Below are 15,608 nucleotides of genomic sequence, written 5' to 3' on the forward strand. Positions count from 1 at the left end.
GCCCCCCCACTCTCTCTCTTACTCTCTGTCTCTCTCTCTCTCTCTCTCTCTCTAGTAGTAGTAAAGGTCTCTCTCTCATAGTGTGGTGTAGTGTTTAAATACCAAGGTCTCTCTCTCTATAGTAGTAGAGTCTCTCTCTCTCTCTCTCTCTCTCTCTCTCTCTCTCTCTCTCTCTCTCTCTCTCTAGTAGTAAAGGTCTCTCTCTCTCTCTCTCTCTCTCTCTCTACCAGTAGTAAAGGTCTCTCTCTCATAGTGGTGTCATGTTTATAAAGGTCCAGTTTCACAACAACATGGTCTCGTGTTCCAACAGGAAGAGGAAGTGAAGTGTCTTTGACATGATAACATTCTGTTGGTTCATTCATGGTGTTGAATAAGAACTCATTATAATATCTGTCTGTTTCTGTTTTAATGTTAATGTTTGACATGATAACATTCTGTTGGTTCATGGAGAACTTACTAATATCTCTCTGTTTCTGTTTTAATGTTAATTTTTAACATGATAATATATCAGTTCATGATGTTGAATGAGAAACTCACTAATTATTATATCACTCCTTTTCTGTTTTAATGTTTTAATAGATGAATGTTTATAATATCAATCCATTTCTGTTTACTGAGGGATGTGGACAGTTCAGAAACCTGTCTACTCACTCTGTGTCTCAGAGGAGGGTTTAACGTTTTTAAACCTTTTGTTATTTTTTAATAAAACGTTAACGCCTTCAATTTCAGAACGCCAACTCTCTTGGAAGTGAAAAGATGTAGTTTCTTCTTTTTCTTTTTTAGATATTATTTTGGGGTCTTTATTTATAGGTCAAAGACAGACAGACAGACATGAAACAGGGACAGACAGACAGGCAGAGACATGCAGTAAAGATGGTAGGGAATGGGACTTGAACCTGTGTCACTGTCAGGCTACACTAGAGCCTAGGTATCCAGGCCGCTCTACCACCACGGCCCAAAGCACTTTCTATCAGCATGCATGGATTCCACATGGATGATGTCACTGTGTCAGAGTCAGACACACACAAGACATTATGACATCATGTAATGAGCATTTATGAGGACCAATTATATGAGGATAATGTTGACATTGGATGAAATGCTGTGTTTTGATTGGTTCAGTGCTGATGAGCTTTTGTGTTTTTATTTGTTGTGTTTTTAGGATGAGAACATTCGAAGCAGAGGAAGACTTCAGAAAAGGTAAAGAATGTTAATTTGTTAGGATCACCGTTATCTGTTCCCTAAACCTAAACCTAAACCTAAACCTAAACCACAGATGGTCTTCCTTCCTACATTACATACATTTGAAACGTACATTAAACATTTAATCCATAATACAAAAGCATTTTATTAATGCATATAAAACTAAAACATTCCATTACACCCTACAACTGATATTTTCCCAGGTGTTTCTTTGGGATGTCTGTGTCAGTTTGGTCATTAAAAGTGGCAAATAGAGATGCTCTGATTGCGATTTTTGGAGCTGATACCGATCACCGATCAACTGGAATCAGTATCGGCCAATACCGATATTCCCGATCACAGCTTCAAATCCACATTTATTTCTATTTATTGTGTTACTGTAGCAGCATTTATATATTTAATGATTCTTCTTACAAAACATTGTATTTTAAGTATAAACATTAGGAGATTGCAGGCTGAGGTCCTTTAGTATCCAATTCAACTTGTAGGAGTTGAAGCTGAAGTTACATTCAGTCCCACAGATACATATTGTGAAAACAGCTGATCTAGCCGATCGAGGCATTATCGGCTGATCGCGATCACTCACCAATCAATCGGCACACCTTTAGTGGCAAAGTATTTTGTTGTTTCCATGTTTCCATTTCTCTGTATTCTTCTGTGTGCTTTAAATCATTTGTTTGTGGTTTTGGAAGTGAAAACCGGCCCTGTGTTGTTGCCTGTCTGGTGGCATATGTACCATATGTATACAGTATGACTCTAAATGTGTTAGAGTTGAATGTACCTGAATGATGAATGATGGGCTTTTAGATCGTAAAACCTTCCATGTTGAGAGCAGCAGTGCAGCAGTCATTTTATCTTGTAAATCTAAATGCATGGTGTTGATGTTAGTTCTGAATGGACACTGGAGAGCAAGTTGTGCTGCCTTGTTCTGCACTAATTGGAGTTTGATTAAATCTTTCTTTGTGGCCTTCAACCATAATTATTTGGCTGTAATCAAGTTGTGAAAGAGCAGGAGTGTTTAGTACCATTTTCATTAGAGCAGGTGTTAAATATGTCCTGCATCGTTCTGCTAAAGACCTGTACAGAATCAGAATCAATGTTGTGTTTGGTTGTAATGACCAGGTGCTGATCTCTGCAGGTCACCCAGGGAGTTGAGACATGTGCTCACTGCTCATCATACAAACTGGAATCAGTGGTGAAAGTGAGCCGGAACGGCCGGAACCCCCGTTCCGTTAAAACATTTGGGGCCGGAACGGAGTTCCGTTAAGACGAGGAGAAGCCAGCTGTCAAAATCCCATGTTAAATAGCCAGCCACAAACGCACGTCCAGGAAGAAAACAATAGCCTATACTAAAGTCATATTAACATACAGTAGGCTACACAAGTGTTACTAGTTATATTTTCTGATAAAGTGCTTCTAAATTATTCCCGTGGGTTTGTGTAGGTCAGTGTGATCCAGTCTGTTTGCGTTTCAGTGTTTGTTTGACACGGAGCGGGTAGAGGTGAGACGTTCGAGAACGAATCGAGTCTTTTGAACGGCTCTTTGAAATGAACGATATGATTCGGTTCACAGTAGGGAGCCGTTCCTTTCTAATGAACAGTGGTGAAAAAGTACTCAATTTCTTTACTTAAGTAGAAATATCAATACTGCAATCAAGTAGAAGTTTGGAATGTTAATGTACTTGAGTAGAAGTAAAAAAAAAAGTATTGGTATCAAAATGTAGGCCTACGTCTTTTGAACGGCTCTTTGAAAGGAACGGATCCCAGAGATCCGGCTCACTTCAAAGAGACATAAATCCCATCTCTAGGAGGACTCGTGTCTGTGCCTGCATGCGGCCATAAATGCAGAATAGACCAAAATGATTCAATTCTGCATCTGGGAATGGGAGATGTAGTGGAGTAGAATTAAAAGTATTGGAAATACTCCAGTAAAGTAGGCTAGGCTATACTTAAAACCTGTACTTAAATACAGTACTATATAGTATATTATATAGTACTGTATATTAATAATAATATATATAATAATATAATAATAATATATATATATGCTTACCCTTCTGTATGGAACAATGAACAATATGAAGAGGCTTATTATAGAAGGGCAGCAGGTGGGCCTCCCAAAATGCAGTTTTCTATGCATTTCAGGGGTTTTGGGGGATTAGAGCCTCCCAATTTTTTTTCCAGTTTATGACAGTTCCGGCAAGAATTTCAAACCACTTTCACCACTGACTGGAATCCAAAAGTGTCTGCTGAGTTCATGAACAATATTTATTATCTGTAGTTCTTTACCTTCAGCATACAAATATAATACGGTACATAACAAATATAAACAGTCACTATTAGACAGGAAAGGGAAGAGACCTTGAAATGTTACAGTTTGAAAAGCATTGCGTCAAATCCTACCTCTCTAAGTACGCTCATAATGAACCAGGAAAACATAGCCTGTTAGTGGTTTCTCTGTGTGTGTGTGTGTGTGTGTGTGTGTGTGTGTGTGTGTGTGTGTGTGTGTGTGTGTGTGTGTGTGTGTGTGTGTGTGTGTGTGTGTGTGTGTGTGTGTGTGTGTGTGTGTGTGTGTGTGTGTGTGTGAGACACACAGACACAGACAGACACAGACAGGTTCCAGCTTGTGTGTTGGCTGTTGTTCATACAGTAGTTGGTAGTTAAAGAATCTTCTTCAGAATCAGTGTTCCAGGTCTGATCATTAACACACTGTTGACTTGTTGTTTATCCAGAGTTGCAGGAAAAAGATTACGGTCGCTGGTAGTTTTTTTTCTCACACCGTGTCGATGTAGATTGGATATTTGAAGTATTCTAAAATGGTAAAAAAAGGCAAAGAAGTTTAGGAGGGATAAGGATGGAGGCATGGATGAAACACAGCTGTTCAGCTTTGATGTAGGATAAGAAGACGAGTGGAAACTGACCTGACATCAGTCTGTAGAACAAAGTGCATCAGTTTCTATAACAGCCCAATATCAGAGACAGAGTCAATGATGGCTACGCAGAGACAGAGTCAATGATGGCTACGCAGAGACAGAGTCAATGATGGCTACGCAGAGACAGAGTCAATGATGGCTACGCAGAGACAGAGTCAATGATGGCTACACAGAGACAGAGTCAATGATGGCTACGCAGAGACAGAGTCAATGATGGCTACACAGAGACAGAGTCAATGATGGCTACGCAGAGACAGAGTCAATGATGGCTACGCAGAGACAGAGTCAATGATGGCTACGCAGAGACAGAGTCAATGATGGCTACACAGAGACAGAGTCAATGATGGCTACACAGAGACAGAGTCAATGATGGCTACGCAGAGACAGAGTCAATGATGGCTACGCAGAGACAGAGTCAATGATGGCTACGCAGAGACAGAGTCAATGATGGCTACACAGAGACAGAGTCAATGATGGCTACACAGAGACAGAGTCAATGATGGCTACGCAGAGACAGAGTCAATGATGGCTACACAGAGACAGAGTCAATGATGGCTACGCAGAGACAGAGTCAATGATGGCTACGCAGAGACAGAGTCAATGATGGCTACGCAGAGACAGAGTCAATGATGGCTACGCAGAGACAGAGTCAATGATGGCTACGCAGAGACAGAGTCAATGATGGCTACGCAGAGACAGAGTCAATGATGGCTACACAGAGACAGAGTCAATGATGGCTACGCAGAGACAGAGTCAATGATGGCTACACAGAGACAGAGTCAATGATGGCTACGCAGAGACAGAGTCAATGATGGCTACGCAGAGACAGAGTCAATGATGGCTACGCAGAGACAGAGTCAATGATGGCTACGCAGAGACAGAGTCAATGATGGCTACGCAGAGACAGAGTCAATGATGGCTACGCAGAGACAGAGTCAATGATGGCTACGCAGAGACATACCGAGTGGCTGTCACCCTTTCTTTGATGAAGCGTTCCCAGATTGATGATGGACTCCTCCTCCATCATGACCTCTCCTCTCCTCCTCAGGTCTGGTGACCTCTCAGCCTCCTAGAGGTCACCAGGACCACAGACCCCCACCCCCCTCCCTGTGGAATGCACTCCTCACTGTTTACACTTTAGGCATTTAGCAGATGCTTTTTAATCCAAAGTGACTTACAATAAGCAGGTTAATACATCACTATAATAAGCAAGATAATACATCAACAACAATACAACAAATGCATAGGAATATCAATCTAGACAAATAATAACATAGGTAGACCACGCACCTAATCAATAAAAAAAACTTGTAAAACCTAAAAAATGCTATCTAGCTTCATGTGTGGTCATTGAGGGAAGGGCAGGGTTACAGTGTGGTGTTGCTGAGAATCCAGAGGGGGGGGGGGCTTTGTAAATGATGATGGGGGGGGGGGGGGGGGGGGGGGCTTTGTAAATGATGATGGACCAACAGAACTAAATATGAATCAGTCAGAGCTGCATGGGCAGGGATGAGTTAATGAATTCACATGAGGTGGAAAAAAACGTTGATTCTTACTTTTGCAATGCGTCAGATCAGTCTATGACCATCGACAGACAGGGATAGGGTTGAGATGTATTTAGAGCAGTGGTTCTCAACCTGTGGGTCGGGACCCCCAGGGGGGTCCCCAAATTATTTTGGGGGATCCCCAGATGATTGGCTTAATGTGCAACATTGTTTTCTCACTCAACAGTAAACAAACCAACATAAAGTTTAAGTGTATAGATGGTATCTGCACATTTCTGAAGTGACAATTTAAGGACTTTTTAATACCTCTAAAATGACAAATTAAACATTGGCCAAATTGTCAAATATTAGAGGCAGAAATTGTGAAAATAGCAGATCTACATGCTCACAACGCCTCGCGCTTCACCATAGAAGCGTGTTATAGAAAATGTAATGCCTCAACTCTTAGTGCTCGTCAGGATGGGGGGTCCCCAGTTTAAATAGGATTATTTTGGGGGTCACGGCCTGAAAAGGTTGAGAACCACTGATTTAGAGGAGCAGTCGGTATTCTCCCTGAGGGAGTGGAGGAAGTTGCTCAGGATAAGGAAATCTGGAGGTCTCAGTTGGAACTGTCACCCCCGTGACCCGATTCCGCATAAGCGGTTGAAGATGGATGGATGGATTGGATTTAATAATAATTTGTTAAACAAGTGCAACTTGTACCTATTTCCTTTTTGGGCAAGTGGGCATGACCTTTGGGCAAGTAGAACATGACCTGTACTTGCCTGACCTTAGTGTGAACCCTGACAGGCTGAAGAGAGGTCAGGGGTCAGCAGCACCCTGCGCTGTGTGTTGTCTTAACAGAAGTGCTGGAATGTGGTGGAAGTTACGTCACGCAGTGCAGGTCTGTTTACATCCCCCCAGTGAAACAAACCTTAATAGATTGTAGCTCTTAACTCACTCTTAACAGGTGGAACTTTGTCAGAATCCATGTTTTTGTTAGGATAAGGTTTATTACGAGTGCAACCGAAGGAGTGGGACGTAGAACAGATTATCTTACAGCAGGGAATACGTTTGCAGGAACTGCACTCTGAAAGAAAGACAACTTCTGGGGAAATTCACAAGGCCCTCTCCGCCTCATATCATGACCAGGCTTTTTCTGTGTGTGTGTGTGTGTGTGTGTGTGTGTGTGTGTGTGTGTGTGTGTGTGTGTGTGTGTGTGTGTGTGTGTGTGTGTGTGTGTGTGTGTGTGTGTGTGTGTGTGTGTGTGTGTGTGTGTGTGTGTGTGTGTGTGTGTGTGTGTGTGTGTGTGTGTGTGTGTGTGTGTGTGCACAGAGAGAGTTTTGCTCTGGTAAAAGGGGCGGTGCTTCTGCTGGAAGACAATGAGAGGGAGGAGGAGTCAGGCGAGGACACGGCCTCGGCCAATCAGGACTCTGCCCTGAAGCAGGAGGGCGGGGCTTGTAACACGCGCCACAGACACGTGCACGCCATGGTGTCACTGCTACGACCACAGGAGAGCATCAGACTGGTGAGCGCACACACACACACACACACACACACACACACACACACACACACACACACACACACACACACACACACTAGGGCATTCACCGAATATTCGAATATTCGAATATTCGAATATCAAAACACTATTCGATTACTATAAACACTATTCGAAAAATCGCCGAAATTAATTTTAATATTATTTTCGTTTTTTTGTTTTTTTTTCTTTTTCGTGACAAACAATATTTCTACAGTAGACATGCAGCTGTGAGCTCTGGTGTTAGTATTTCTCCTAATCCATTCATGTTTGATTGTTGTCAAATCCAACCACACTGTAGTGGCTAGCTTATGTGATTGATGTGCCGACTGCCGACATACACTGCTGGCCCGTCACTATAGATGACAGTCACTCAGTGTAGGAGGGGAGGGGAGGGGCTCTCCAGAACAAGCAAGCTCTGCTCGTTGCTGACAAAAGTGTGTAATTATTTAGGCTACTTTACTTTATTGCTGCTGAGTTACGTTCCTCTTGCCGAGTATATCCAGTTTAGAGGACACCCTTCTCTTTACAGTAGCTCTTTCGGACCGCGCTTCACCGCAACCACGTTGATGTCATGCTTCATATTCAAATGTATCTCCTCTTTAAACCATAAAGGTACAAGCGTCCGCCGTTTTATTTATGATAACGGGTCGAGAGTTTCGCGACACGGATTGGAGTGGAATTGATGATCTTGTAAAGCTTGTGTTACATACTGTATACTTCTATACTATAGCATGTGATGTAATGTAATCATAACCCATCTTAGCCTTGTCTGTTGTACTGGTCGAGACTCGAGTCACACCAGCCTTCATTAACATTGGAATGAGTCTCGGTACATATTAATGGCCTGCTAAGTAGCGGAGGTGTCAACGACATGCGTGTGAAGTCATTAACATAGCGTTCATCCCATCAAACAATCACTATAATGCCTGGATCCCGAGGCTAAACAATTCACAATAGCCTACAACACTGCTTGTAACGAACAAGGATGGACAGTATAAATGTGGTTGTTGAAGATAGATAGGATAGGCTTGAACAGTTATTTTCGGAGTTTTCCTAGTAAAATGAACTCGTTTTTCGTCGCAAGTTTCATCAGCATGTTTATGCTATGTTCAGTCGTAAGACAGTGCAGCGTGTCAAAAATAGCAGATGTACAAGCTCACAACGCGTCTATCCGCGACGCATTGTGCATTGTAGGTCTGTTTCAAAGGGTCCGTTCTCTCTCTGCTGCTTGAGTTCTGCATCCACCAGTGAAAACCTCTCACAGCCAATCGATGGCTGTTATTTCATGAACAGAGGTTAACCCGTTAATTGCTGGTTGTTTTTAAGGCTCGCAAAGGAGCGTTTTAATGATTTATTAGATTACAAAAATACCCGTCGAATTCCGAATATTCGAATACTTTGAGGTCGAATAATTCGAATTCTAAAAATCACTATTCGTGAATGCCCTAACACACACACAGGAGAGCATCAGACTGGTGAGCACATGCACAGGCACACACAATTTCAATTCAATTCAAAGGGCTTTATTGGCATGAGAAAACATACGTTTACATTGCCAAAGCAGAAGTGTACACAATACAATACAATACAATCAGAACAAAATATGTACAGGTGAAAACAGTTTTCATGCATCACGGTAACGTGCAGGCAGAGCAGGTTTTTAAGGTGGTTGGGTTCCATTTGATATCCTTCTCCTATCACAGCAGCTCACCAATCTTGCTGCTGTGTTTGCACATTGTTTTACTTCACTCAGCAGGTATGGGAGTTTTTCATCTTTGGTCATATTTTCAAACTCTCCTTGGGAGGTTATGATCTGTGGGAAGTACTCACACACACACACGCTATATTAAAACAATTAACGGAAGCTAAACTTGCAATAGAATTAAGTAATATGACAAATAAAAATCTCCAGCACTCAAGCAAGCAATCTCTAAAGCAGGGCAGGGCAATCTTTGGTACGGTGCTAATACTGGCACAGGGGAGGCTGATGACTGGCACACTGGTATGAGTGTGTGAGAGGATCTTTTCTTTTGAAAATAAATATATATAAAAAGGTTGGGTCTGTTAAATGAATTCCACTCACATCTTCATCATCAACATCAGTAACATCCTGCACACAATCATTCACACTCCTCACTCTGACTGGGGGAGTCTGGGAGGTTATTATGGTGGGTTATTATGGTGGGTTATTGATCTGATGATCATTACAGCCTGATGGAAGAACATATTTCTAAAGAAATACCAATATAAAGGTTGTTATGTGTAGCCTATGGACGATCAAAATCTGATGTGAAATCATAATTAAAGTTAATGTTGATATGAAACACTGAATATGAAGAACATGTAAACATGGCACCTGGCGTCAAAAAGGTCGCTGACCGTCAGTCTGCCACGCCCCCTGGCATGATGCACTTCTCCTATAAAGACACCATGAGTTCACTGTACACACCACAATACATACACAAATATTATTGAATATGAACTTAAGAATTGACAAATGCTATTCTATCATGTATGTAAAGGGATCTGTGTGGTAACGATGTATTTTCAGCCCTACATGTTCAGTTATGCTTGGTTTTCCTGATTACATATTTATTCATCAAAAGGAACTATTTTACAGTCTGCAACCTTTTAGACATGAAGTGTACATACTGTATGTATGTGAGGAGAGCAGAGGACTTCATTTAAATTGACTTAGATCAGGGGTTCCCAAACCTTTTTGTCTCAGGGCACCCCATAAATATATATTGTTTTAATCTGAGGCACCCCTACATTATAATTTTCACTCCCAGCACCTTATATTTATAGCATATCGTCGTTGTCAGGTGGAAACCTTGAATGTCCAAAACCGTTTTGTATTTATCATCTATAAAATGTACTAAACTAGAGGCGTTGTGTGCTTGTAGATCTTCTGTTTTGATGGGGGGTCCCCAGACCACTGATCCAATATGTTGTTGTGTCTCTACCGCCCCCTACAGGCGGTGCAGCTGGAGTCGGTCAACCCGTCCAGGGTCAGATATCTGATCGTTGTGTCGACGCTCAGTAACAAGATGGAGAGCATTCTGTTAGGGATGGACTTCACTTCTACTGAGAGGTACCTGTTATATACCCTATACACCCCTACACCTACCCCTATACACCTATACACCCCTACATACACCTTTAACCCTACCCCTAATGCTGAGCAACAAGATGGAGAGCATCCTGTTAGGGATGGACTTTACTTCATCTGAGAGGTAACCATTACCACCCTGTACCACCCTGTACCCTGTACCCTGTACCTAACCCATAACACTACCACTATACACCCTACATACACCCCTAACACTACCACTAAACCATTCTGTTAGGGATGGCCTTCTCTTCTACTGAGAGGTACCTGTTATACACCTACCTATCTACCTACCTACTGTATCTATCTATACACCTTAATACTAACCCTAACACTGAACAACAAGATGGAGAGCATTCTGTTAGGGATGGACTTCCCTTCATCTGATAGGTACCTCTTACCTACCTACCTATTAGTGATGTGTGGGTCAGGTTTTTTTCATAACCCGCATGACCCACAGCCCGCACGGAACGTAACCCGCCCGCCCGTGCCGCAGAACAATCTACAAATCAACGAAGCCGCCCGCCCCGCAACCTGCATTAAAAAAAACGTGGTATATCATCTCAACAATAGCTCATCTTTATATACGGCTCTTCTAAGTACCCAAAGTCGCTTTACAGAAAGGTTTACAATAGCCTAGCACAATATTGTCATGGGCTAAATAAACAAACGTGTTGTTCAAATTGGGATTTAGCCTAAAAGACATTCATTCTCTCTAAATCGTGGGGGCATCGTCGGGGTAAGAATGGCGTTTCAGGTTTTATGTCAATCATATTTATACAGCGCCTTGCACTTTAAACAGACAGCAACAGACAGACAATATTAAATCCTGTTGGTTATTGATTAATCACCAGATTGGAGAGATGGAAGCGACTCGAGGTGAGCGTGGTTCATCAGTCAAAAGATCTGTCTCACTTGCGAAAGTTGTGTTTCAAATATCCGTTGACTGGCTGCAACTTAACCGACACAAAGTAGGCAGAGGCCTATTTATAGACGGACTTGTGTGAATGACAGTCAGAGACATTTAATTGAAATCCTGATCAGCGACACGCGTTGAATTGTTTGTGCATTCTTCTCTGGCATCTCCGCAAATGTTGGCAAAATGTGGTTTGCGGCCCCAACAGGAGCGGAATTGGGACGGTCCTCGCACCAAGGAGCGGAGGAGAAACCTCGCTCCTCTCTGGCGCATTTTAAAACTCGCTCGCTCGTCATGCTCGTATTCAAACGTTGTATTCTTATTCTTATAGGCCTACTCTTATTAAGAATAAAAGGCAAATAAGAACAGGTGATTATTCTTATTTATTTTTTGCACATGAGAGTGGTGATAACCCGCCCGCCCGCTGCCCGCCAATTGAGTCTGAAACCTTGTTGGCGGGCGCCGCGGGCACCGGGTCGGCCCGCGCATCACTACTACCTATCTATACACCTATGTGTCGTCCCCCCAGGAATCCGCAGAGAAAAAGTCTTGATTCCGCGGAGAACAATCCTGATTCTGTGGAATTCTGCGGAGAACAATTCTTGATTCCGCAGACATTAAAAATGATCAGTATATGTATGTTTTCTCCTCAGTGATGAGTGCACCATCGGTCTGGTTGTTATCAGATATATTGATCACTGATCAGATGTAGTGATCAGATGTATTGATCAGTATTATGTATGTGTTTTCTCCTCAGTGATGAGTGCACCATCGGTCTGGTTGTTCCCATCTGGAGCGATACACAGGTCTACCTGGACGGAGACGGGTAAGATACAGTATACCTATACACCCATATACCCATACCATAACCATAACCCATACCTCACCTATACACCCATATACCCATACCATAACCATAACCCATACCTCACCTATACACCCATATACCCATACCATAACCATAACCCATACCCTATACACCCATATACCCATACCATAACCATAACCCATACCTCACCTATACACCCATATACCCATACCATAACCATAACCCATACCTCACCTATACACCCATATACCCATACCATAACCATAACCCATACCTCACCTATACACCCATATACCCATACCATAACCATAACCCATACCTCACCTATACACCCATATACCCATACCATAACCATAACCCATACCTCACCTATACACCCATATACCCATACCATAACCATAACCCATACCTCACCTATACACCCATATACCCATACCATAACCATAACCCATACCTCACCTATACACCCATATACCCATACCATAACCATAACCCATACCTCACCTATACACCCATATACCCATACCATAACCATAACCCATACCTCACCTATACACCCTTACACCATATGGAGCGACACACAGGTTTACCTGGACGGAGACGGGTAAGACTGACCCATACATCAACCCTATATACAGTACCCATACCGGCATACACCATATGGAGTGACACACAGGTCTTATCTGGATGGAGACGGGTAAGACCCATACATCTGGTTCCATTTACTGAGGTTTATTTTACACTGATGGTTAAATGATACCTTTGGTGTCTTCATATTAATCCATAGTATGAATGTAGTCAACACTGTACTTTAATAATGAACTCTGTTATGTTAGCAGTTCTTCAATCCTACAATCCTGCTTGTTTGGAAAAACCTCACATTATGTTAACAATTTCTCTGCCATTTTAAACATAGCTGTAGTAAGCAGCTGCCAAATTGTCCTTACCTTTTAACGTCGGCACGCGCACGCATCGTGCACAATCTGTAGACGTGTAGACTCGGTGACAGCTTTCGAATAAAAAAAACCCATTGAAATAGACATATCCATTGCCACGCTGTATCCCTGCTTATCCGCCAGTGTTTACATAAAAAAACATTGGAAAAGCCAGCTGTGCGCTATGGTAACACGTGGACACGTTCGCGCACATAGCAGACGATATGTGCGCAGATCATTTGCCAGGCGGGTAAAAGAATCAAACTGCTACAAAATAAATAAAAAAACGCGTGAGAAAATACCATTCTATGGCCATGCAGTCAGCTCACTTGTTTACAATGAAAAGCTATGCGAATGCAGCTGCGACTGGACGTCAGACCGGATATGGAAACCTAGATCCGGTCCAAACAGGAAATACGACCGGATACAGTTAGTCTCTGAAGCGGCTATATACAGCGACCATACTTTTAATCGTTTCATAATGATTAAAGCTAATTACATTTCCGGGATCGACGGGCATCGCAGAGTGGTACAGCGGGAAATCTCTGGTTTCGACGGGGATCGCAGGAAATGAGTTAAGTGATTATTGCGGGCCATTCAAAAAGAGCTGTGAGGAGCTAAACGTGAGAGAGTAGACACTTGTATATGACACGCACACAAAATAATTCAGGTCCACAGCAGGCATCACCTTTGACCATTTAATTCTTCACAAAACAGATAAAATATAACAGTTCCCAGCACACTATTATTTTACCGTTGATGTTATTTTGCATTAAATGCGGTCAACATAAATTATCGCTCCCACGCTCACCCCCTCTCCATCCGAACAAAGACTCTGTATTGGTTGAATAGAAAATGCACTGCATTTATACTGTATGGGGCTTTACAATGTATTTCACATTCACACATTCACACAGTGATGTCAGAGTAAAACGATTAATAGCTACTGTATCTGTCCGTCCCCCCCCCCCCCCCCTCTCTCTCTCTCCCCCCCCCCCCCTCCCCACAGTGGGTTCAGTGTGACCTCAGCAGAAGAGACCAGAATCTTCAAGCCTGTTTCTATGCAGACCATGTGGTGAGAAATACTCATACTGTGTAGTGATTTTCGTGATTTTAGGGCAAAATCTGTAGGAGCAGTGTCCAAAAATGTGTTTTTAAAAATCGGCCTGGAGGTGGCGCTATATGGGAGAGATTCATGTTGATGGGATGAGTGTAGACATACTGTGTACCGATTTGCGTGATTTTAGGGCAAAAATTGTAGGAGCAGTGTCCAAAAATGTGTTTTGCAAGAATCGGCCTCATGGTGGCGCTAGAAGAGGGCCATGTGAGAAATGAGGATTGGGGTCTCCGCGCCGGCAAGGCGGACGAATAGGTACCGGCCCCGGCTCTCCCGGACGCTCCTAGCCCGAGTTACGGCATTTTATGTGAGCTGCAGTGGAGGGGGTCCTCCACTGGGGGCGCCACCACTTTGGCATCCGTTCTGGAGCACCAGGAGTGGGTGGTCCCCGGGAATTCCCCGTGAGCAGCCATGTTGGAGTGGTCATTTGGTCATTTTTGCACATTTGGTCTTTTTTTACATCTGGGGGTCCCCCAGGGACCTGGGGGTCCCTGGAGCTCCGGGGGTCCTTGGAGGTTGTAGTTTGGCAGGTAAGGAACGTGTGTGCAAAATTTGGCATGGATCGGGGCAACGGTTGCGGAGATATGAGCAGGGCAAGAGTGTGACGTGTGAGGTGTGACAGACAGACGGACAGACTGACTGACGGACTGACGGACTGACACTTTGTGCAGGGTTTGATAGTAAATGCGACCTACGGTCGCAACTACCACCTGTTTCTATGCAGACCATGTGGTGAGAAATACTATACTATACTAACCTACTGATATACTACTATTACTACCACCTGTTTCTATGCAGACCATGTGGTGAGTTATACTATAATATATTAACCTACCAACACTACCACTACTCTATTACTATCCACTACATAATGTTTCTATGCAGACCATGTGGTGAGTTATACTATAATATATTAACCTACCAACACTACCACTACTCTATTACTATCCACTACATAATGTTTCTATGCAGACCATGTGGTGAGTTATACTATAATATATTAACCTACCAACACTACCACTACTCTATTACTGTCCACTACAGAATGTTTCTATGCAGACCATGTGGTGAGAAATACTATACTATACTAACCTACTGATATACTACTATTACTACCACCTGTTTCTATGCAGACCATGTGGTGAGTTATACTATAATATAAACACTACCACTACTCTATCACTGTCCACTACATAATGTTTCTATGCAGACCATGTGGTGAGAAATACTATACTATACTAACCTACTGATATACTACTATTACTACCACCTGTTTCTATGCAGACCATGTGGTGAGTTATACTATAATATATTAACCTACCAACACTACCACTACTCTATTACTATCCACTACAGAATGTTTCTATGCAGACCATGTGGTGAGAAATACTTACACCAGGGGTTCTCAAAGTGGGTGACGGGGCACCCTGGGGTGCCGTGACGGCAGTCCAGGGGTGCCGTGAGATCATTTGATAATATTTGGAATTTATTTGGACACTTGAAGAAATATTTAGTATCATTTTAAACTTGAAGT

At 42.7% G+C, this 15,608-nt stretch overlaps 1 protein-coding gene across 1 annotated transcript in view; it reads left to right on the forward strand.

Moving 5' to 3' along the window:
* The window catches only part of LOC308302595 (protein phosphatase Slingshot homolog 3), a gene marked incomplete at its 3' end in the record, with an annotated part of 47,597 nt that overhangs the window by 9,341 nt on the left and 22,648 nt on the right, over positions 1 to 15,608 (forward strand). The window contains exons 3-7 of the mRNA XM_080746851.1: positions 1,163 to 1,200; positions 6,955 to 7,147; positions 10,144 to 10,259; positions 11,951 to 12,019; positions 13,967 to 14,032. Of these exons, the coding sequence (XP_080602977.1) occupies positions 1,163 to 1,200; positions 6,955 to 7,147; positions 10,144 to 10,259; positions 11,951 to 12,019; positions 13,967 to 14,032 (482 nt within the window). The remainder of the gene's footprint in view (positions 1 to 1,162; positions 1,201 to 6,954; positions 7,148 to 10,143; positions 10,260 to 11,950; positions 12,020 to 13,966; positions 14,033 to 15,608) is intronic.

The sequence above is a fragment of the Nannobrachium achirus genome, assembly GCF_963921795.1.
Source record: "Nannobrachium achirus genome assembly, chromosome: 17".
NCBI classification, from domain to species: domain Eukaryota; kingdom Metazoa; phylum Chordata; class Actinopteri; order Myctophiformes; family Myctophidae; genus Nannobrachium; species Nannobrachium achirus.